The sequence below is a fragment of the Thunnus thynnus genome, chromosome 10, assembly GCF_963924715.1.
Source record: "Thunnus thynnus chromosome 10, fThuThy2.1, whole genome shotgun sequence".
Lineage (NCBI taxonomy): Eukaryota > Metazoa > Chordata > Actinopteri > Scombriformes > Scombridae > Thunnus > Thunnus thynnus.
This window is the reverse complement of record NC_089526.1, coordinates 4,806,675-4,830,872: the sequence shown is the minus strand read 5'-3', so window position 1 is coordinate 4,830,872 and position 24,198 is coordinate 4,806,675. Positions and strand designations below refer to the sequence as shown.

General features: G+C 37.8%; 4 protein-coding genes across 6 annotated transcripts in view; 2 read left to right on the top strand and 2 right to left on the bottom strand.

Moving 5' to 3' along the window:
- Positions 1 to 12,642, top strand: part of LOC137190859 (programmed cell death 1 ligand 1-like) — a 63,821-nt gene extending 51,179 nt beyond the window's left edge. The window contains exon 4 of the transcript XR_010930308.1: positions 12,272 to 12,642. The gene's annotated coding sequence lies outside the window, so the exon portion shown is untranslated. The remainder of the gene's footprint in view (positions 1 to 12,271) is intronic.
- LOC137190855 (uncharacterized) lies at positions 1,837 to 23,089 on the bottom strand. The gene is made up of 10 exons (XM_067600545.1): positions 23,014 to 23,089; positions 5,390 to 5,459; positions 4,869 to 4,912; positions 4,711 to 4,782; positions 4,376 to 4,615; positions 3,447 to 3,476; positions 3,281 to 3,358; positions 2,873 to 2,957; positions 2,708 to 2,767; positions 1,837 to 2,608 (listed from the first exon to the last, which is right to left on the bottom strand). The coding sequence occupies exons 2-9, from the start codon at positions 5,392 to 5,394 to the stop codon at positions 2,719 to 2,721; spliced, it is 603 nt and encodes a 200-aa protein (XP_067456646.1). The 5' UTR covers positions 5,395 to 5,459; positions 23,014 to 23,089; the 3' UTR covers positions 1,837 to 2,608; positions 2,708 to 2,718.
- On the top strand, positions 8,947 to 12,249 carry LOC137190860 (coxsackievirus and adenovirus receptor homolog). 2 transcript variants are annotated; one of them, XR_010930310.1, is made up of 4 exons: positions 8,947 to 9,580; positions 9,908 to 10,267; positions 10,401 to 10,898; positions 11,498 to 12,246. XR_010930310.1 is itself a non-coding variant. In XM_067600551.1 (3 exons), exons 1-3 carry the CDS (start codon positions 9,532 to 9,534, stop codon positions 10,511 to 10,513), a joined length of 522 nt encoding a protein of 173 aa, XP_067456652.1. In that variant the 5' UTR covers positions 8,947 to 9,531; the 3' UTR covers positions 10,514 to 12,249. The 2 variants fall into 2 exon arrangements, 1 of the variants encoding a protein (XP_067456652.1); XM_067600551.1 differs by having other exon boundaries at positions 10,401 to 12,249.
- LOC137190856 (programmed cell death 1 ligand 1-like) lies at positions 18,651 to 22,926 on the bottom strand. 2 transcript variants are annotated; one of them, XM_067600546.1, is made up of 4 exons: positions 22,808 to 22,926; positions 20,491 to 20,546; positions 19,803 to 20,162; positions 18,651 to 19,669 (listed from the first exon to the last, which is right to left on the bottom strand). In XM_067600546.1, exons 1-4 carry the CDS (start codon positions 22,834 to 22,836, stop codon positions 19,557 to 19,559), a joined length of 558 nt encoding a protein of 185 aa, XP_067456647.1. In that variant the 5' UTR covers positions 22,837 to 22,926; the 3' UTR covers positions 18,651 to 19,556. The 2 variants fall into 2 exon arrangements, with proteins under 2 accessions (XP_067456647.1, XP_067456648.1); XM_067600547.1 differs by lacking the exon at positions 22,808 to 22,926 and adding an exon at positions 21,923 to 22,134.
- Positions 23,090 to 24,198: the final 1,109 nt, after the last annotated feature.

The following is a 24,198-nucleotide window of genomic DNA, read 5'->3' as shown; positions in this document are numbered from 1 at the left end:
AACACACAAAATGAACAAAAGTCACTGTCTATTTAGAGTCTAAACTCAGAGAGAACAATTTAATTGCATAATACCAGGTAAGGCTTAATTTGAGAGTAATGACTGACTATCTTGTAATATAATATTGTGTGTAAATATACATTTCATTAAATAATAAATATGATGCACACAGCTCGCAGCGTGACTTAATAGTTAGGGGAGAACGGGGTAAATCGAGCCAGTGGGTAAAATGAGACACCCCCTTTATCTAGATAACCATAAACAAAAGTAATCATGTGACCACAAATAAAGAAAGTATAGTTCACATCACTCAATCCATCTTGGACTCCAGCACATGAAGAGAGTGGTCAGCAAAACAGAGCAAAAAAACAACAACAGATTTTTGTCATGTCAAGTGAATTCATCATGTTACTAAAGTTATCAGTCTTGTATCTTAATTAAGTTTTGGACATTATTACATGTTGATTTAAGTCAGTGTAAGCTACAAAACAAGGTCATAAACTTAGCATAATTGTGGATCTGAGCCACTGTGTGAAACAGTTTTGTCAAAATGGAGGTTGTGGGGTAAAACGTGCCAGTGATGTTGGAGCAAGTTGAGTCAATGGTTCAATTTACCCCCCAAAATTATTTTCTGATATTCTAGAGACTAGAGACCCTGTTCATGTTAATATTTGATCACTGTTACAAGTGTTACAATGTTGATGAATAAATACCTAATTGTTATCTAATGTTATGTTTAAGCCAAACACAAACATGCTGTACATACAGACGGGTGACAGATTAAAGGAAAAACCAACATAAAGTGTTTTAGTAAGGTGTTGGGCCACCATGTGTCACCAGAACAGCTTCAATACACCTTGGCATTGATTCTACAAGTCTCTGAAACTCTTCTGGAGCGATGAACACTATTCTTCAAAAAGATATTCCCTCATGTGGTGTTTTGATGATGGTGGTGGAGAGCGCTGTCTAACACCTCAGTCCAAAATCTCTCATAGGTTTCAATTGGTTTGAGATCCGGTGACTGTGAAGGTCATAGCATATGATTCACATCATCTTCATACTCATCAGACCATTCAGTGACCCCTCATGTCCTATGGATGGGGACATCCTGGAAGAGACCACTCCCATCAGGATAGAAATGTTTCATCATAAGATAAAGGTGATCACTCACAACATCTTTGTATTGATTAGCAGTGATTCTTGCCTCTAAGGGGTCAAGTGGACCCAAACCATGCCAGCAAAATGCCCCCCACAGCATAACAGAGCCACCAGACCCCCTCACCGTAGGGGTCAAGCATTCAGACCTAGACCAGTTTTTTTGTCACCTGTCTGTAGACACAAAAGCACATTTACACACACATTCTTTCTGTAGCTACAGTAACACACAAAGATCACAGTTTAATCTTTACTGAAAATGTGTGTCCCTGCCCTGCCTCTTTACATACAACCATGCCATTCAGTACAACACTGGAAACAACATTGAAAAGTGACTCAAACGTGCCCTCTGCAGACCTGAACCAGTGGACCAGATGTTATAACTTCTCATCACTATTATATCTCACAAATGTAGTTTACAAGATGATACTTTTTGGAACATGAAATCAATTAAAATCCCACTTTTACAATAAAAAAGTAAGCTGGTTGCATGATGTGAGTTTGGGACAATATATAGTAACTGGTGGTGGAGGTATGTACAGAAAAAGAAGGTAGCCTGTTTCACACTTAATCCTTTTGTTTTGTTGACACTGACTTCACTTTCTAAATGTTTGGGGTCACAGTACAGACCCTACTGCTGAATGAGTAAAAATTATAAAAACTGCAACAAATTTCCCCCTTTTATTCATACTTTATTAAAATCAATATGTAGAAACGTATTGAATGTTTGCCACAAACTTGCACATTTTCTGACAGTGAGAAAATACAGAATACAGAAATGGCCATAAAGCATTGTTATTACACCAAATAAGGTGATATTTCTTGTTTTATACATGCATGAACAAAGTCGTTTTGTTTGGCAAAAAGTCATTCACAGACAGAAATGTACATGATGTCTAAATGTTCACATTACTTATATTTGGGTTTAATTACACCCCATAGAGGTCTAAAAGGAGTGAGAGGACTAAGTCATTGACTTCTTATTAACAAACTGTTATAAAGCTTCAATAACTGAAAGGTAGTGCTGTGTAAAAACTACTACCAACACCAATCACAGAAAATCAACTGTAATTATCAATGTTTTACAGCTGGGGACCCCTAACAGAAGTAATGCATAATTTTCTGCCGCGGACTTCTGAAACATGTCATCAGTTTAAAATCATGTTTATATGCATTTCTCATTTCTCAATTATGCAAAGTCATTAAATGTCAAGCTGATAACACAACAGTAAGTACAGTATGTGTGTGAACTGTTAAAATAGGCTCCAGGACAACCAATAGAATGATGGTATGTTTATTTAAAGATATGAAAATACAAAATCTTTAGAGCTCAAACAAACCAATTTTAGAATTGATATAAGAGAATTGATTAGAAGAATTTTTAGTTTAAGCTCCATGGACACGTTGAGAAGGAGGGCTGTCATCAGTTAGTCCAGGATCACAGTCAGCGTCCCTGAAGGTGTAAAAAGTCAGCCCAAAATCAGTTCCCTTACTGTATATCTACAATTGCACGTACTGTGGGGAATATGCTACCTGCTAAATGTTCAGTAACCTCTCACTGGTTTATCCAGAGCTTTGCATGCTTCTTAGGGGTTCAGTCACACCAGACTCACTGAAACAAGTTTATATTAAAAAGCAGAAAGTGTTTCTTTTCTGTAACATCACAGTTTAAAATATGAATAAAGGAATTTTATGAATAAGACATAATTTCACTTACTTTGCTGGCTGTTGATTGCGGTCTCTGTTTCTCTTTTTACAGCAGAAATATGCAGTGAGACCAAAGACTAATATTAGTGCTAAACCTGTGGAATCAAGAAGTTGACATTTAATATAATTGTATAAATATACAATAAATGCAGCCCATGATAAAATTTAGATCTCACCTGGCTGTCTTTAGTTTAGGCAGCATTTGAAAGACAAGTAATTCAGCCATGAGAGAAAGCAAGTAGACAGAGCATGGCAGAGTAAAAGCAAGTATGATTAGTAGCAAAAAGACAGATTTTACAGAATTGAATAATAACACTTCATGGCAGACATGGGTAACAGTAACAGTAACTTATCCAGAAGTTGAAAAAACATGACATAGACAGACAAAGTATCACATTTATTGGTGTTCAGTACTTACCAAAAACTCCCCAAAGTCCCCATTTTGCATCCCTGACATTTTGTTGATCCTTGGTGGAGATGGGAGGTGATGTAGGAGCTGGAGGAAAGAGGAAAAGCTCCAGTCAATAGTCAATCACATCAGCGGGCAGCAGGATGAAAGGTGTGTATCTGCATGAAAAGCTTACCATTGATAAAATCACAAATGTTGCTACGGTCTAGTTGAAAAAAACAAGAGAAGTGTTACATAGTGTCAATCAACATACTGTACGAGTTGGATAGAAACATTTCATTGAGAACACATATAACTCTAGGATTTCATTTGACATGAAGAGTGTTTTGTTTTGCTTTTTGTGACATGTGCACTGATTTCAAGTCAGCAAAAAGTGGCAGCAGAGTGTTTTCAAGAGTTCAAATGTGGACGGTCTGGTAACTTTTAGCAGTGGGCAGAGATTTAATTTCTCTTCAACAAGAAATGATTACAACAAACAGCGCCCTCAGCTGGAACCATCAGTCCCTGACAACAAAGAAACTTTAAAACTGTATAAAGCACCCTCTCATCAGTCGACTGCTATCTTTACTGTGAGAGATTATAAGCCCGAGCATGATATGCAGCACAGAATCTAGTTTGAAACAATTACGTTTACATGCACACTAGCATCCTGCTTTTATCCTTTGATCATATTCAGGATGTAATGTTCCCATTGAACAGGAAAAACCTCGTTCCTCTCCCTGTATCAGCAAGTGTGTGTTTAATTCCTCAACATCCCTGCTACTAGTATGAACCCTGTGTGGTTTCTGGTTGTCTTGGTAACAAAATAATAGAGTAAATAAACAATGTATACAGGTGTCACACAACATGTGTCATCATTACAATGTTTATCTTCCTTTTGTTTGTTTTATGGACAAACTTCACATGACAGACTAAACAAAAACTTCGATATTAAGTTTTTAATGTGCAAATACAATAAAAACTCCTAAAACACCACCAAAGCTGGGATACTGGTGTGCATGTAAACACACTGGATCTGTGCAATCTGTTGTTTTCTGAGCCAGGTGTGAATGATTTCAAGAAAATCACACTGAACAGTATTTTAAGGGCTTAGAAAGTAAATACCTGGACATTTTTTGGTCTTCATATATTCATTGGCCCCTTCAAACTGACAGACATGATGTGTATTCCTGGAAATGAATGCTCGACCGGCATGCTGGCAGAGAGTATTGGGTGGTGGAAGGCCTGTGCAACTTCTGATGTCAGTGTTACTGAAGACCAGCTCATCATTGCAAAACACACGAGTCACATCAGTGGCACATCCTGGGGTCTCGCAGAAAAACAGCTGCACAGGACTGTGTCCACCTGTAACATCATACATCTATGAAGTAACTCACATAAACTGAAAGGAAACATCTTTTTTTTGATGAAGAGAATGACATAAACAAGAGAGGACGTACCCTGACCTGCAGTCACTGGAAAGCACTGAGTGAGTGTAGGAGCACACAGCAGCAGAAAGAGGAAGATTTGCTCTGTCAAGACAAAATTACAAACTCAATCTAAGGCTGGTGGTTGAGATTGGACCCAGTTTTAAGTTGGTAAATTGTCAGAAACCTACCTTTCATGTGAGAGATCGGTACTGTGAAGCTTTTCTGGGCTGTCCTGTTGGAGACACATTCAGTTTCCCGTCAGAAACTTCGCATCACAGAATTTCTAATTATCCCCCACCATGACACCCTTCACGTTGAGCACAACCTTTACAGCACACCACTTCCTTTACTGGAATTTGGTGTTAGCCTCAACTGAAATGTGTCTTCCCTGTTTAAAACCACAACACACGACTCATAATGAACAAATACTGTATGTATTGATGTTCCTGTTTGTGAGGCTTGTTACTCAAAAAAATGTACAAAAATGTACAAAAACTGTTTTTAAGACATTTGAAACCCAAATGGGGAACCTTCACATGGACAAAAGCGAGTTAGAGTCAGTTGGTGAGGAAGTGGTATTTACTGTTAATGTTATCAAACAGGACTGAACATATCTATTTACAGTATTTCAATCAAAAAACAAAATTTTCATGTTGCCATTCAAACATTGGATAGCACCACTTAAAATGAACTATAACCAATGACTTACCCCATTTCTTGCTCTGAGATAACGTTTCCTCTCTCCAAGTGATGGTCCGCTCAGTACGAATATGCACGACCTAAACAATAACACAAAGCACAAATGTACGTTTAGTTGGATTTAGCAGTGCTACAGACAGCAACCCGATGAGACGGGAACAGGGGGGCAGCTCCCCCAAAGCTGACTAAAATGACCACACCTGCGAGACTTTTTACACATTAGAATTCCAATATCTGTCATAAAAAGTAACATATTTTATTTTTTGTGTGTATGAAGACAATTGACATTTAGTGTTACAGTTAATTTTCCAGGGTTTAGAGAAACCCATGACATTTTTTTATTATTTTTTTTATATCAGTATTTACATTGATGCACAAAGCTTGACAAAAATGAATTTAAATATCTTAAAATTTTATATAAATTAAAAAAGGAAAATGTATAAAATGACAGTTTTAGTAATGTTGTGGTGAGGACATTTTGTAAGAACAAGTGATGAAAAACATAAAAAATAAACATGTTCCAGATTAAAATCTTTACGACCATATGCAATTCTGTGGACCTGCTTCTATGTATTACAGTCTCTGATGGTTAAAATGAAAATTCATAGAGGTTGATTTCTTTTATGTTGGGAGAGTCAAAAGTGACCGCAGTCTTCCATGTAAAAATCAGAGTGAGGATGAAGCAGAACTTTAACACGTATGGTGATAATTACAGTAATTGTGGACAAACAACACACAGTGGGAATGCATAAGCAGTCAAGCTATCCAAACTATCAGACTGCATTGACATTACTGTCATGTAAAGGAACAGCACTAGATAAATGGGACGCTTAAAACAACACTAATGTCAATTTCAAAAACTTTAGCTTTACTGAAGAGTTTTCGCTGCTACTTCGTTGTGTTTTGTCAAACACATTATAATTTGATGCTGCATATTGTCTCTGCATGTGCCAGTGTATAAAGGTGGAGGACCATATTAATATGTAAAATGTCTCTTGTTGGTCTCCTCTTGCTGCTGTTTTGTCTAATTTGAGGTTTGTTCTAAGTGTCAGCCATATTTAACACTGTTCCACATTTTAGAACCAACTGCTATCCTTACTTTGTTTGGTAAACTGTAGTTTTATTTCTTTGCCAGTTTATTGTCTCTTCCCTGTTATAACTGTAGTTAAACACACTAAGTGTGAGTGGTTCATGTGTTTACTGTGTGAGTGTGTTTAGGTTGTTGTGACTGCATGGTGAGTATACAGCAACACCTCTAAGCTCTCCTCAGTGTAGCCTGACATCCCATTTACCAGCCTCAGCCCATCAGGGTGGACATTTATTGAACACCTGAACAGTATTTCTCACTAAATATAAAGTAAATCCTACTTAAGTCTTAACGTGTCTCATATTTTTATCTCTCTTACACTTAAATGAGTATTTACGCATAACATAAACGAACTTTGTTGCAGTTTAATACCATTGTAGAAATGCACATAGTTAACAAACACGGCTCACATGAGAGAAAGAGCAGCGATGATTCACTGCAGAGTGTACTTTATACACCAAATCTCTCAACATTAACGCTCATCGTTGGGTTGAGACATGAAAATATCACCTCTTGGCAAAAATAAAATGAAACGTGCCTCACCCGAGAGTTTTTCCTCACGTTTCTGTGCAAATAATGCAACATTTTATTAAAATCCAGGAATTGACGGGATTACTTGTGAAACATCACCGTGTTGGGATATTCTCTACTCTACTCTTGTATATTCGGTAAAGTACCGGTATGAACCTCCTGAAAGACAGCTGTGGTATTATGATAATAACAGAAATCATATAAAAAAAATGCAGTCAGCTTTTGTTTATTTCACAAATATCAGATAGCCCCTACAGTAACTATATCAAATCAATAATTTCAGTACTAAGCAAATTTCATGTTTAAAAAGGTAAATTAAACAGTACTTACAGTGTGACAACAGTAGAGCAAAGTTCAGAAAGTCTGGGGACATGAAGAAGCAAGTTGTTGCCAAAGCTCACAGGACAGGTTGATAAGTTATGCAGATCTCAGTGTTTTCTGCACGCTGAATGAGTGACCATGATCATATCCCGTGGGTGAAACTACGGTTTACTCCAGACTTTCATTATTAGTCAGTATTGCACACTCGTACAATGTTGTGAGTGATTATTGTACTATGTTGTTTTCCTTGAAATTACCTAAAATTTTTGTCCTCTGGAGGAAGTTACTAACCGCACAGCCACCTTCACTCATGGTGTAAGATACTTTATTCTATAACAGCAAAATGTTGACTTCTAGAAACATCGTAGAGTTAGTGTGGAGAACAGCAACACTAATCACTGTGTACCAGATAACATCTGTGGTGATTTAAAACACAATTTACCTAAACTTATGTCCGTAAACACAATGTCTCACATGCTGGGAACTCCGTCCACCTACCCCCAACAACTACAGTATTAAATCAAATAAAACAACTGGTAAATGTGTCTGAAAAGAAAATTAGTGGTTAAAGAAACAGACAATATAGAGTTAAGAGGTGACTGTAAAGTAAGTAAGTAAATAAACCCGGAGTTTCTCTCTGTCTCCTCCCTCTTACAGAGCCAGACACGCTGTTTCATCTCCTCATTCATTCAGTCCGTATTTTAGCGCATATCGAAGCACATTCATTAGCGGAGGTTTACTATCTGGTTGGATATTAGTTGAGTTACTCAAGGACTTTCTAAAGTTACCACTTTTATGCGCATCAGTCAGTTTGAACAGCGGTTTTTGCCTTCACATTCAAATATTACACAGCGTGAATTCACCCTCAGCTCAGAATAAAACCTCTGCTTGTCCTTCCGGTTTAACTCTGTGACTCTGTGCACAAGACAGCTGTCAGTTTGTTAGAGCAGCTCCTGCACTGAAATCTTTATTGCACATGATGTGTAATCTCAGTTTCAATTTAAACAATCGGTATAAAGCTTTAGACATGTGGGATCAATGAATAATTATCTCTATCACTCATGATGTGATTGGTCGCACTGATGGAATATAATTCCTATAATATTGGAGATTATATCTTAATATGCTGAGTGAGCAGGATTGTGATGCGGATGAAGAATGTAGTTTGAAAGTGAGATTTTTAAATAGGGAGCATAATCTTAACGTGTTTTAACAGCATTTTAGTGACAATGTTTAAATTTACTACAGTTGTTGAAGAAGCTGAAATAAAGTCACTGAATGCTGTTGAGCTGAGATACAAATAGATGTCTAAATATTTAAAATATTCTGTATTTTAACGTCGACGCCTTTTCAAGTGCAAATCACCAAACACGTTATTACTGGATCAGACTGAGAGCTACAGTCATGTCTCTATGTCTTTGATCTATATATGTTTTAAATCTTTAACTATATTTTTCATCTTCAGTTGCTGCCTCCTGTGTTTTGTCCGTCAGATTAAAGCTGAACAAATATATTTAAAATGTAGCTGCAGCCTGATACACAGTCAGATTCCACTTTATCATCATCAAGGAAATGTAAGTCTGGTAAATGATGAATTGATGGACAACACTGAATAAAACTTTATTGTGTTAATTTATTGACACTTTTCCCGCTCTGACACAGGCTCTTTTTTATAGATAAATGTGCAGCGTCGACACACACACTTACCACTGTGGTATGCAAAGGTAAGACTCAGGGAGCACTAGCAAGGAAGCTAAAACAATAATCAACAATCAACAATAATCAGAACCTGATTGATAGGAAGGGATGGGCAAGTGAACAGACAAGGGCTGCGTTCAACATCAGTTTGGGGGAAGTGTTTCCTAGTGCTCCCTACCACACGAAGAACCCTGAAATATTAACTGCACCTTCAGATATTGTAATCAACTTAACCTGCAGCATCTTGTAGCACAGTTACATTACTGCACACAGACACCTGAGAAAGGCTTTTAAAAACATGTTACTTGAACTGAATTCATAGAAGAACAAACTGTAGACTGACTGAGATCTGACTAAAAGTCCTTTGCTCAGTCATGTAGAATAAGGAAGATGAACATGAGCACATGTTGTGATGCATGAATGAAACCTGACTTATCTTTTCACAAGTGTGATGACTGAACTTTGACCTCATGTGTTGATGACTCCTCTCCTCTGTCTCCTCTCACAGGGAGAAGATGATCTGCAGGATCCTTCTGCTCATCAGCCTGACCTCCTGTGTCTGTGGTTAGTTTAAACCTTCAGTTTTACATAAAGATGAACAACAGAATAAACCTTCAGCCTCACAAACATATTTTATGACTTCCATTTTAAAATATGTCAGTGAAAACATTAGAACTATTAAAGCTGGTAGATGACAGTTGGGAAGATCCTCTATCTTCAGTTATTGATTAGATTGTATTAATTATTGGCATCATGCATTACCTTTTTATACTCTTGTATCTTTAAACACTTAGTTGTATTTCTAAATATATATAGGTGGAGTTTAAGGGCTCAAATGTTAAAGTTCTTAGTTTGTCTTGTCCTCACTTTCCCTCTCTGTCTCCTCAACAGGAACATTTGTATTGAACGTGACAGAGACCTCCTACCAGGCAGAGGAGAACCACAACATCACACTGGAATGGATGTTTACAACCAAAACTGACAGTTCCTCCACCGTATCTATAATTAATTGTCAAGTGTTAACTGATGTTAAACCCTTGGTCCTGTATCATCTATATGAGGGTGTTGAGGTCTCAGAGTTTCAGGATGGACAGTTTGCAGGACGAGTTCAGTGTGACAAAGACGCCCTCAGAGAAGGACGAATCAGACTTCATGTGTCCAGAATCAGGACTGATGACTCGGGTCTGTATCAGTGTGGAGTGAAAACAAATTATGGTTGGAACAGAGGAAAAGGCCGGCTCAATGTCACTGGTAAGATGATTCAGTAAAACTCAGCAGAACTATGAAATATGTTCCAACTTAATGTGTTGTGGTTATTTAGTTTTCTTTAGTGAAATGTTGTTTCTTCACATGAATGACACAGATGTGTTTGGTGTCTTTACAGCAGCGAGGGATTGGCCTGAACCTGAGACACCAAACACAGCAAGTCGGGAAAGGATCGGCCTCTACTGTGTACTGGGACTGACAGCAGCAGCTATATCTGTACTGGCTGTTTAGTCATTCACTCTCTGCCTGTTAAACAAGATTTATACTCGGTCCAGTGGTGGATTTCAGAAAACTGACAGTTTAGCAGATAGATCAGAGAGAACAGTTTGATTCACTTTTATACCAAAGACACAGAACACACAAGTTTCCCATTGGCTGGCAGGTAACCATAGCAACAACCTTGATGCTTCATGCACTCCCCTCTCCCTCTCTCTTCCCCCAATTGAACTCTGCCTCACATGACATGGACTTTGGGGCTCATCAGAACTGAGCTAGGATGACCCACAGTTTTTCCTCAAGACGATAGTCTGAAATCTGCCACGCATCAGACGCTCTGTTGGATGAAGGACTTTGCTTTGTATTAACTGTCATCTGGTGTCAAGTGCGTGTAGCGCAAGTGAGTGAAGTGTTTGAGAATGTTGTTATAGTTGCTGTTCGTTAGTGAATCGTTTCTGTTAGCTGATCTAAAGGGCTCATATTCATGTATTCTGCCGACTGGGTAGCCTCATATTAACAGCTACTGTTACCCACAGTTGCTAGATGTTAATAGGCATCATGTCTCAAGCATACGGTTAGGACTTTATGTTTGGCTTGTGTTGTGTAATATTTACTATATTTATGATAGAATAGCGGACTGAACGGACACTTGTAGGTCCGCTCGTTAATTAACGGGCGTCCACAACCCGTCAGTTAAACAGCTCGTTCAACCCCCTGCATTGATGTCATGCATGTCTACTACTGGCCAATAGATGGCGCTGTTGCACTGCTGAGTGACATTAACCCACTGTTAGAGGGAATATGCTGCTTCAGCCTCAGATATGCCTGTTTAATACATGGTCACATTATTTATCAGCTGTTTGTCAGTTGTATTATCTTGTGTAGTGGAAATTTATACATTCAGAAAGTAATATAGTTTACCATTTCTACATCAGCCTGTTATGTTTTCATACGGATATCTGACATGTTTGTTCTGATTTATTATGTTCATTTACACAGAACCACTGAGGCATCAGACTGTTGTACAAGGATTGTGGTTGTGATGGTGACAGTAAGTCCATACAAATTCAAGACATCTGCGTGATTCTGATCGATCACCTGCAGCAGGTTCTGTGTGAACAAATCCAGCACATAGTCATAGCAGGGAAACTAGAACTTCCTCACATAGAGTATGTATGTATAAAGGGGATGAACATTGAGATAATTATATGTATGTTAAAGAGTATGAACACATGGTAATTATTTAAGTTGTGTATGATGGACACCAGGGAGTCTAGTTGGACTATTCATGATAAACATTAAGTTCATTGATTAATTATAGAAGGACCAGATAAGTATTTTACTTCTTTCTGACTGCAGCTAGAATCTTCTCTGGGTTTCTGCTGGGTGCTCTGGTTTCCTCCCACTATCAAAGACATGTAGGCTATGTTACGCCCAGGCCACACAGCCTACCTCCACCTTTGCGTGACGGCTCCCTCGCTGAACTGCTGCAGCCTGCAAGCATGTGTTGTCCACACAGACAGCGCTGCTACTGGCAGCCCTATGTTTCTACATTGAGTATTGAGTTTGCCTTTAATAATGGCCATCAATAATAGAATGTTTCATTTCATGTTATTGTAAATTTCATTTATATGTAGTTTAGACAGAAAAAGGTTCAGAAGTTTGTGCTCAATGGAAAAACAAACAACAAAAAAGGGCTTACCAATAAATATTTTTTAATGTCTGTGACATTGCCCTATTCTACAGATATACACATTGAAACTATATTAAAAGATGTAATGTTGATGGTATGATGTCAATATGACTGTCAACAGATCATTTTCACTGTCTATTTTTGCTGAGAAAAGCCTCACACGGGAAGAAATAGGCAACACACCAAATCTCTAGATGATGCACAGCTGCAGCTACGCCTGAGCTGCGTGGCTCAGGTGCTACCAGGTGTGCTCCTGTCAGTTCCCCTGACCACTGGTGATGGCAAAGCAACTGGAGTTGGTTCCTGAGCGCTTCACTGCGGCTGCCCACTGCTCCTAGTGTAGAGGATGGGTCAAATGCAAAGGTCACATCACACAACCATCTGACAGTCATCCTTAATGAGGACTTATTGTGCTAATTAGGAGTTCCAAGCTCTTGTCAAATAATATTTCTCATCTTTTTAGGGTGTAAGGTATTACACCCTGTTGCAGTATTGATAAAGAGAATTTACTTTAATTTCTTAAAGTTGGAAAAAACTTAAAACAACAGTGGATTCCTCAATTTGTACATCTGAATTTATTATTTTAATATGTTGCAATACATATAAATACACAAGTAACATTTTATATTCAAAAAAATAATCTGCAAGATTGTAAGTCAGATCACGCTGAAGCATAAATTGTAAGCAAATATCACAGATAAAATACATAACAGCAGCAGATCTCTGTGATACATCTGTTATGTTTCAATGAGTCTAAAGGTGTAAATGAGCACACAGCTGTAACCTGCAGTGTTAATACCAGTGTTTCCAGTTCAAAGGTTTTCTCTCAAACATACCTGTGAAAGACTGATAATCAATAACAGACAGTAAATAAGAGCTCACTGTAACAGACAGGATTAAAAACAGCAACAGTAAATCTCAGTTTCAATTACACATTACAATAAAACAACAAAGATCAATGTTGAGAAGTTAAAGATATAAATTCTGGAAAGAAGGTCAGAACTCACAGTTTTACAGTTTTCATGACGTTAGACGATCAACAAACATGATGAAAAGATTGTTGTGATCATTATAAACAAACGCATCACTTCCTGTGTGGCACTAGCTTCACTAATTTCACACTAATTTCATAATATTTTAACAAAAGACAGCGCCAGTTTGCAACTGCTGCAAGCCCCTGATGCAAATATTCAAAAGAAGCAATGAGTGGAAATGTTTTTTAAGACACAGAGACATATTTGTCACATTGTCACAAGGCCACCCACCTTATTTATGTACCACAAAAAGGCAATTTGATCAATTCAGATATACAAATGTCAGGCACTAATGGGTCTTAGCTGGAGGGGATGTACAGGTAGACGGCAAACTTAACCCTCCCGGTCTCTAAACTCTACAGCCCACTGAGACAACGTCTCCAAATCCTCTGTGACGAATTAACTGCACAACGATGGACAGCTATTTGAAAGCTTAACCCCTCCACATACCATACTGATAGCTTCATTTGAGTGACAGTATTTCGTTCTTTTGGCTGGCCCTTTGCAGAAGCTGCAGCTGGGAAAAAAGAGCCTTCCATAAAGTGACATAAATTGATCATTTCAGCCTGAAAAGTTCACTATCAAGTCACCAAACTTCTGCACAGAAAGACTTGAGTTTTGGACAGCAATTAACTCATATGTCCCACATTCATGCTGCAACTTTGTCCCATTCCACAAACCCAGAATCTCACAAGAAGCTCTGGCTTGAAGAAATGAAGCCCCCCAAACAGGCAACCCAGAGGGAAAGATTAAAGTGTTGGTCAACCCCGGCGTGCTGGCGAGATCCCCCCAAAACACGCACACAGCAACAGAGAAAGAAGGAAGCAGCCTCACACCTACCTTCACAGAAGCGCAGTGCTGAAGCCCCTCGGCAAGGCAGAGCCTACAGTTAGAGACCGGAGAGAGTTGTTCTGTTTTGCTTTATTGGACAGATGAAGCATCAAGATATAATAATGTTAGTCAGCTTTATAGGTGCTATTAGGCGGATTTACCTTCCATCAGTGCCAGGCTAGCTGTTTCCCCCTGCTTTCAGTTGTTATGCTAAGCTAAGCTAAAAGGCTGCTGGCTATAGCTTCATATTTACAGTACAGACAATCTTGTTATCTCACTCTCAGCAAGAAATTGAATAAGTGTATTTCCCAAAATGTCAAACGCTTTCCTTGAGGTAAAAGTTGTCGCACATTTCTAGAGTAGATATCACAACATGCTTTACAATAAAAGACCATTGCAGTAGTTGTAGTATTTTGCACCAGTAAGTTCAAACTTAGCCTAAGTTATAATTTGTTTACTAAATGGGGATTTACACATGACTAAATTACAATAGGTTGCAAGACACAAACTAGCTCATGTGTAGAGATACTGAATACATACATCCAATAACTGCCAGATGTAACTGTCACGTAGATAACTAACAAAACTAATGTTAGCTTACAGTGAAGCGTAAAAGAAGTTTACAGTTGACATAGCTGACACTTGATTGAAATGCTGTTTAGTAATTAGGTTATATTAACTGGAAAGTTTTTAAATTACTTTTTAAACTACTTTGTACAAAAACGACACAGTATACCTTCAATTACAAATGCCAAATAACATCTGTTGTTCGGTTAGCACATCGTTAGCATATGTCCCTCTCATTCTGTGGATTTGTAATTAATATACTGTTTTGCTCCCCTAAAACTGTTATTTTTGGAAGTGATGTTACAGCTCATGATGCGACTTTATACTTATAGTTTATAGTTCACTGCTTTTGATTGGATGGCTACAGATGTTTCCTAGCATTCAATTCACATATTAGCCTACTAAACTCTTTACTAGCTAAGACATTATAGCTACGTTTTAATGATGCAGTCTGACATCACTAGTTTAAAACTAGTAGTTGAAGGAGTAAGTAAGTAAGTAATGAATTTAGGAATAGTTGTCACAACCTAATCCTGGGTCATATTTAAGTTTCATCTTTTCATCCTTTCATTTTTTAACATTCATAATATTTTTGCTCAATGGTCAACTTTGTAATCTTCTTCCTGTTGGTGCTTTCCGAGTTTCTTCTCTTGGAGTTCTTTCACTGTTTCCTCGTTCTTGACACCTTCCTTGTATTTAATGTTTAACAGTCTCAGTCAAAGCTTCCCCACCTAATATCTCCTCTCTTGTCATTTCACTTTTGAATACAATGCTGTGGTTAAGTTGTTGGTTTGACACGTGTATGTCTACTTTCCTCTCTCATAACATCTACAAGTCTTTTATTCACCACTTTACAATTTTATTGAGCCTACTCGTTTTTTGAATTCAGATATACAACTGTCAAATCTCTTTTTATCATTTTACAGAAGCAAAAGTACTTACAGTAATTTACAGGCTTGTCATTTAAGAACTAGCACAAGATGATGAATTCATCTGTGAGAGTAAAATGAGAGACTATTTCACTTTACCAAAACTTTGTAACATTGTAATTCCACTGTTTTCCCTGAATAACCCTTTGATAAGAGCATTGTAAGTTGCAGTCTCAAAGCTTTGTTTAAGTATCTCCTAATTTAAATTTCTGGGTTAGGACATTTGTTTACAATACATCATCTTACATTTCCAAATCACAAATGTTTGAGTCATTTTATATACTTGTAGATGTATGTTGTTTACATCTACACAAACCACTCTCCCCTGCCGCCACTAGATGGCAGCATGTAGACACGAACAATGTTAATGCAGAAGCTCTGAAGTTCTTCAAATCATTGCCCTCAAACAGGCAACTGTTAATCTAATGATGAGCTACAAGTGCAAGCTGGCACAAGTAAATGTTGTAGTTGAAGTGGTGGGAACAGTCCGCCTCCACTCAAAAATATGTTTTTCTTCTTGGTCTTACAGTTAGATGTTTGAGCTTGACTGTGCAGATTGGTGTAAATATATCCAGAGTTTGACACTTGAAGGCTGTTTTCACATTTGTCTGCTGAGAGTGGAAATTTTCTCTTGGCTCATGAAAACCTGATTTTTAGAGGTGGGCCTACGATTGTGATTTGTGACATCACAATTAGTTTGGTAGCCAATCCTGGTCCAATATTCAACTTACAAGTGTGATGTGGAAAGACAGGAATGGACTTTTCAGTGAAGTAGGAGACATCTTATGTCCAACAGTTAAACTTCCAAAATGAAATATACATGCATATTCATATATTCTGGATTTTTAATGAAGGGGACATTTAAAGTGGTAATTATACTTTTTTGTGGAATAACCATATCAGACACCCATTATTGTCCCAAGCAGAGTATTTGTACATATTGTCTGGAGGGGATCTTTAAGCAAAAGAAGTAATACCACAATGCATAATTACTCAATTACAAGAGGAAGTTCTGTATGCAAACTTATACTTAAGTAAAAGTACAAAGTTTTATCAGCAAAATGTACTTCAAGAAACATTTTGGGAGCAGTGACATCCTGGAGTCTTGTTGTCACCATGAGGTTGCCATGTGACCAGCAAAAACTCATGTATGTAAACCTTTGGCTAGCTGTTTCCCTCTGTTTCCAGTCTTTATGCTAAGCTAGGCTAATCTGCTGCTGATTGTAGCCTCACATCTTTATGAGAGTGGTATGGCTCTTCTTTTCTGACTCTGGACAAGAAAGCAAATAAGAATAGTTCCAAAAAAAAAAAAAAGTCGAACTACTCCTTTAGGTATAGCTGGATACTCTTTGAACTGACAACTCTTTTGCTTCAGTTTCTCATGGTGCTCTGGCTGAGAATTACCACACCTCGTCCCAACATTGTGATCTGTATGATGACATTCCTTGGCTGTGAATCATTTCTGGACACTAATCTACAAAGTCTCTCTGGTATATCACAAATTCATTATCCTGAACAAGGCTGGAAGTCCAACTTAACTGCTTTTGAAATATGAAAGCGATCTTGTGATCAGTTTATCTGTTATGTTATGATTTTATTTGTCAATTTTATGTATTTATTTCAAAAAATGCTAATGTCTGACTTATAATAATAAATAATGTTCCTTGTGACGCTTTGGATAGAAAGTGGCACATTGGCAAATAATTACCCACAAAATATTCTCTGTGTCAAAATAAAATAATAATAATAACTTTACATACTGTTGGGTAGATTAATCTATCACATGTTATTATTATGTGTTTGTAAGTAAAATCCTAATCTGACTAAGTCAATATGCTGTCAAATAAATGTTGTGATGTAAAAACAAAAGCGAGTTTCACTGTCAAATAAAATGGAAATACTCAATGAACTACCTCAAAGCTGTACATAATACAGTATTGAACATACAAATAGTACATAGCATGGATGCCTGGCCAATCCTAGTGCTTGAATGCTATGCAGAGCGTGTCTTGCAATGTAAATATAACAGCCCTATAATAACATGGGAGGAAGTTCGCATCTGTATGAAAACAGGTGGTAAGTGGCTGCAGGACCGATCCTCAGGGGACTGTGTAGGCTGACTGTCTGCATCCAGTCCAGTAAAGGTGGGCTCTGGAGGTTGGTGGGATGGTGGTAGACATGCTTCTGCAGGTGGGGGCAGCGGTTGTTCAGGAGCATGAAGGAGGGGTGGTGCTGCTGTTGCTGCTGGTGGGAGAGATGCTTCTGAAACAGGCGCTGGAGCTTCTTCTGCTGTGCCGCTTTCAATCCCAAATGAAATCCCAATTACTGAGGGGGAGTCCTCTCCAACTGTGTCCAAAACCAGTGAAGAGTATGGCCCCATATCTGGCTTTGGTCCACCTCCTGTTGGGACATGTCGTAGAAATCCTCAACTGCCTGCATTTTAAGGTCGCTCCACTTCTTCCTCACTTCTTTCACATTCTTTGTTTTGTTCATATTTTGAGAGCAGGATGATTATTTCTTCATGTGTGAAGTTTTTTTTTCTTGGTGTACGATCAGACATGGCCAAATCCCTGAAACAGTACACAAAGTAATGTCAACATAGTAATTTATTACACTATGTTATAGCACTAGCACTGAACTTGAAAGATTGACGTTATAGTGTTGGCGAGCAAATATACAGGGTTAGATAACTTTCTAATTAACAGCTACTAATTTATAACAGTTTTTGCCAGTGTGGGCTATCATTATGTGTGTGTTACATCACTATTTCATCTCAAACAGTGTACCGTTATCTTACCCTATGCTGTAGTTGACGGTTTCACCACTCGATGTCACTGTTGTTATTTTTCACTAGCTGTAGCTGTAAACCAAGGTTGTAAGTCAGTTAACATCTAATCATAATGTTAACTCACCTTTTTGTTGCTGTTTGGTGATTAACGTTAAGTGTTGCAGTATTGATAAAGAGAATTTACTTTAATTTCTTAAAGTTGGAAAAAACTTAAAACAACAGTGGATTCCTCAATTTGTACATCTGAATTTCTTATTTTAATATGTTGCAATACATATTAATACACAAGTAACATTTTATATTCAAAAAAATAATCTGCAAGATCATAAGTCAGATCACACTGAAGCATAAATTGTAAGCAAATTTATGACCCTCTGCTGGTCTTTATCCTTAATACCAGTGTTTCCAGTTCAAAGGTTTACAAGCAGGATTAAAAACAGCAACAGTAAATCTCAGTGTCAATTACACTATCACTTCCTCCAGGAAATACACGGGACCATGGTTCTTCAGTTACAGATGGCTTTATTTCTCATCATCATCACCACCATAAATCACTATGAGCCACCGTCGAACTGTTCAAATAAACATTTGTACAGAATAAAGACACATTCTCATCACACACAGACTTCAAATTCATCTGCTTGACGCAACACAACATGTGAACAAACAAACCTCGCTGGCTGCACACAACCGAGAAGGAATGAGTCCACTTGACCAAATAAAATCTTGAGAAACAAAAATATAGTCTTTCATAAAATATCTTTCTTGAAACAGAAACATAAATCCTCAACAATGCAACAATGTTGCTCTTCTTGAACTTAAAAACTTCTAAGCAGAGTTTTTCTTACTTCTCCTGCTTCATGTGTTTACATGCCCCTCTTGCGGGCGTATTGTAACAACAAAAAATGTCCAAACAAAAAATAAAATATGTAACAAAACAACAACAATGACATAAATAATATTTAAATAAATACACATTACAATAAAACTACAAAGATCAATGTTGAGAAGTTAGTTTTTACAGTTTGTAAGCGTGCAAAGCATCAAGGTTGTTGCTATGGTTACCTGACAGCCAATGGGAAACTAGTATGTTCTGTGTCTTTGGTATAAAAGTGAATCAAACTCTTTCCTCTGATCCATCTGCTAAACTGTAAGTTTTCTGAAATCCACCACTGGACCGAGTATAAATCTTGTTTAACAGGCAGAGAGTGAATGACTAAACAGCCAGTACAGATATAGCTGCTGCTGTCAGTCCCAGTACACAGTAGAGGCCGATCCTTTCCCGACTCGCTGTGTTTGGTGTCTCAGGTTCAGGCCAATCCCTCGCTGCTGTAAAGACACCAAACACATCTGTGTCATTCATGTGAAGAAACAACATTTCACTAAAGAAAACTAAATAACCACAACACATTAAGTTGGAACATATTTCATAGTTCTGCTGAGTTTTACTGAATCATCTTACCAGTGACATTGAGCCGGCCTTTTCCTCTGTTCCAACCATAATCTGTTCTCACTTCACACAGGTACAGACCCGAGTCATCAGTCCTGATTCTGGACACATGAAGTCTGATTTGTCCTTCTCTGAGGGCGTCTTTGTCACACTGAACTCGTCCTGCAAACTGTCCATCCTGAAACTCTGAGTCCTCAACACCCTCATATAGATGATACAGGACCAAGGGTTTAACATCAGTTAACAGTTGACAAATTATTATAAGTACGGTGGAGGAACTGTCAGTTTTGGTTGTAAACATCCATTCCAGTGTGATGTTGTGGTTCTCCTCTGCCTGGTAGGAGGTCTCTGTCACGTTCAATACAAATGTTCCTGTTGAGGAGACAGAGAGGGAAAGTGAGGACCAGACAAACTAAGAACTTTAACATTTGAGCCCTTAAACTCCACCTATATATATTTAGAAATACAGCTAAGTGTTTAAAGATACAAGAGTATAAAAAAGGTAATGCATGATGCCAATAATTAATACAATCTAATCAATAACTGAAGATAGAGGATCTTCTCAACTGTCATCTACCAGCTTTAATAGTTCTAATGTTTTCACTGACATATTTTAAAATGGAAGTCATAAAATATGTTTGTGAGGCTGAAGGTTTATTCTGTTGTTCATCTTTATGTAAAACTGAAGGTTTAAACTAACCACAGACACAGGAGGTCAGGCTGATGAGCAGAAGGATCCTGCAGATCATCTTCTCCCTGTGAGAGGAGACAGAGGAGAGGAGTCATCAACACATGAGGTCAAAGTTCAGTCATCACACTTGTGAAAAGATAAGTCAGGTTTCATTCATGCATCACAACATGTGCTCATGTTCATCTTCCTTATTCTACATGACTGACCAAAGGACTTTTAGTCAGATCTCAGTCAGTCTACAGTTTGTTCTTCTATGAATTCAGTTCAAGTAACATGTTTTTAAAAGCCTTTCTCAGGTGTCTGTGTGCAGTAATGTAACTGTGCTACAAGATTGCAAGATGATTCAGGTGTAAACTGTTTCTCTTTCTTTCAAAACCACTACATCCTGCAATTCTTCCTCACTTCTGTCTCCTCTCTCCTGATTCCTTCACTCACTCTGGAAATGTAAAAAATCTTCCATGTAAAAATCTGAGTGAGGATGAAGCAGAACTTTAACACGTATGGTGATAATTACAGTAATTGTGGACAAACAACACACAGTGGGAATGCATAAGCAGTCAAGCTATCCAAACTATCAAACTGCATTAACATTACTGTCATGTAAAGGAACAGCACTAGATAAATGGGACGCTTAAAACAACACTAATGTCAATTTAAAAAACTTTAGCTTTACTGAAGAGTTTTCGCTGCTACTTTGTTGTGTTTTGTCAAACACATTATAATTTGATGCTGCATATTGTCTCTGCATGTGCCAGTGTATAAAGGTGGAGGACCATATTAATGTGTAAAATGTCTCTTGTTGGTCTCCTCTTGCTGCTGTTTTGTCTAATTTTAGGCTTGTTCTAAGTGTCAGCCATATTTAACACTGTTCCACATTTTAGAACCAACTGCTATCCTTACTTTGTTTGGTAAACTGTAGTTTTATTTCTTTGCCAGTTTATTGTCTCTTCCCTGTTATAGTTGTAGTTAAACACACTAATACACATGAGTGGTTCATGTGTTTACTGTGTGAGTGTGTTTAGGTTGTTGTGACTGCATGGTGAGTATACAGCAACACCTCTAAGCTCTCCTCAGTGTAGCCTGACATCCCATTTACCAGCCTCAGCACATCAGGGTGGACATTTATTAAACACCTGAACAGTATTTCTCACTAAATATAAAGTAAATCCTACTTAAGTCTAAACGTGTCTCATATTTTTATCTGTCTCTTACACTTAAATGAGTATTTACGCATAACATAAACGAACTTTGTTGCAGTTTAATACCGTTGTAGAAATGCACAAAGTCAACAAACACGGCTCACATGAGAGAAAGAGCAGCGATGATACACTGCAGAGTGTACTTTATACACCAAATCTCTCAATATTAACGCTCATCGTTGGGTTGAGACATGAAAATATCATCCATTGGAAAAAGTTAAGTTAGATGTGCCTTAGCCTACCCGAGAGTTTTTCCTCACGTTTCTGTGCAAATAATCTAAAATGTAGTTAAAATCCAGGAATTGACGGGATTACTCCATGAAACATCACCGTGTTGGGATATTCTCTACTCTACTCTTGTATATTCGGTAAAGTACCGGTATGAACCTCCTGAAAGACAGCTGTGGTATTATGATTATAACAGAAATCATATAAAAATGCAGTCAGCTTTTGTTTATTTCACAAATATCACATAGACCCTACAATAACTATATCATTTCAAAAAAATGCATGTTTCATGTTTAAAAACGTAAATTAAAAAGTACTTACAGTGTGACAGCAGCAGAGCTAAATTCAGAGAGTCTGGAGACATGAAGAGGCCAATTATTGCTAAAGCGCACGGGACAGATTGATGAGCTGTGAGAGACTCAGTGACTTCTGAAAGTTAATGATAAACGTGTAGCTACACCAACCCGACAAACCAGATGCCACTACTATGTCACTGTGAAGTCTATTGTGTACTTGATAGGTGTGGCGTGCCACTACTATGTCACTGTGAAGTCTATTGTGTACTACATAGGTGTGGCGTTTTCCTGAGAGAACTAGGATTAAGCTGCAAACTGTCAACAGAGTGGCACGCTTCACTGTACATTTTCAAAACTCGTTCTTCTGGAGGAAGTTACTAACCGTGCACCCACCTTCAGTCATGGTGTAAGATGAGAGCCATGAAAATATCAAACCATAGTAGAGACAAAACACACGGCTCACATGAGAGAAAAAAACAGCAATGACACACTGCTGAGTGTACTTTATACACTAAATCTCTCTATATCAAAGCCCATCGTTAGCTCGAGACATGAATACATCAACCATTGAAAAAAGTAAAATAAAACGAGTATTTTACTCACGTTTCTGTGCAAATAATCCAACCCTTCATTAAAATCCAGGAATTGACCGGAGGCCTGTACTACGAAGCAAGTTCAACATACCCAGGATATATTTTCGTTACCTGGCTCCACTGAATTTAGATAGGCCCTACAATAATTATAATGTCAATCATTAAAAAAAAAAAAGCATGTTTCATGTTTGAAAAAGAAAATGAAAAAGTACTTACAGTGTGACAACAGCAGAGTAAAGTGCAGAAAATCTTGAGACATATAGAAGCAAACTGTTGCAGAACTTTACGGAAAAGGTTGTCCTATAAGGGGCACTGAAAGTCCTTAACTGTGTCAATTGCTATCTTTACTGTTATATATCTGTGACAGTCTTCTGAAGCCAACTTTACTAGTGGTCATTGATGCATAGCATTGTTTTTTAAATATGTTCACACAGAGGTCAGCAGTGCTCAATACTTCCCATTTCAACGCTCTGATCGCATAATTGTCTAGTGTTTCATTTTTCAATGAGAGCGCTGTGTGTCACACTCCGGGACTCTTCTGGAGGAGGTTACTAGCCGCACAGCCACCTTCACTCATGGTGTAAGATGCTTTATTCCATAACAGCAAACTGTTAACTACTAGAAACATCGTAGAGTTAGTGTGGAGAACAGTAACACTAATCACTGTGTACCAGATAACATCTGTGGTGATTTAGAACACAATTTACCTAAACTTATGTCCGTAAACACAATGTCTCACATGCTGGGAACTCCGTCCACCTACCCCCAACAACTACAGTATTAAATCAAATAAAACAACTGGTAAATGTGACTGAAAAGAAAATTAGTGGTTAAAGAAACAGACAATATAGAGATAAGAGGTGGCTGTAAAGTAAGTAAGTAAACCCGGAGTTTTGCTTTCTTTCTGTCAAACAACCATCTGTACTCCCCTATAGCGCATACGTGTCAGTTTACCCGAATATAATACCTACCATATTCCTCACCTTGCACCTATTAGAATGTATAATATCAGAACTCGTTAACCTTGATAATATCTATAGAATCCAGATGAGAGCCATGAAAATATCAAACCATAGTAGAGACAAAACACACGGCTCACATGAGAGAAAAAAACAGCAATGACACACTGCTGAGTGTACTTTATACACTAAATCTCTCTATATCAAAGCCCATCGTTAGCTCGAGACATGAATACATCAACCATTGAAAAAAGTAAAATAAAACGAGTATTTTACTCACGTTTCTGTGCAAATAATCCAACCCTTCATTAAAATCCAGGAATTGACCGGAGGCCTGTACTACGAAGCAAGTTCAACATACCCAGGATATCTTTTCGTTACCTGGCTCCACTGAATTTAGATAGGCCCTACAATAATTATAATGTCAATCATTTAAAAAAAA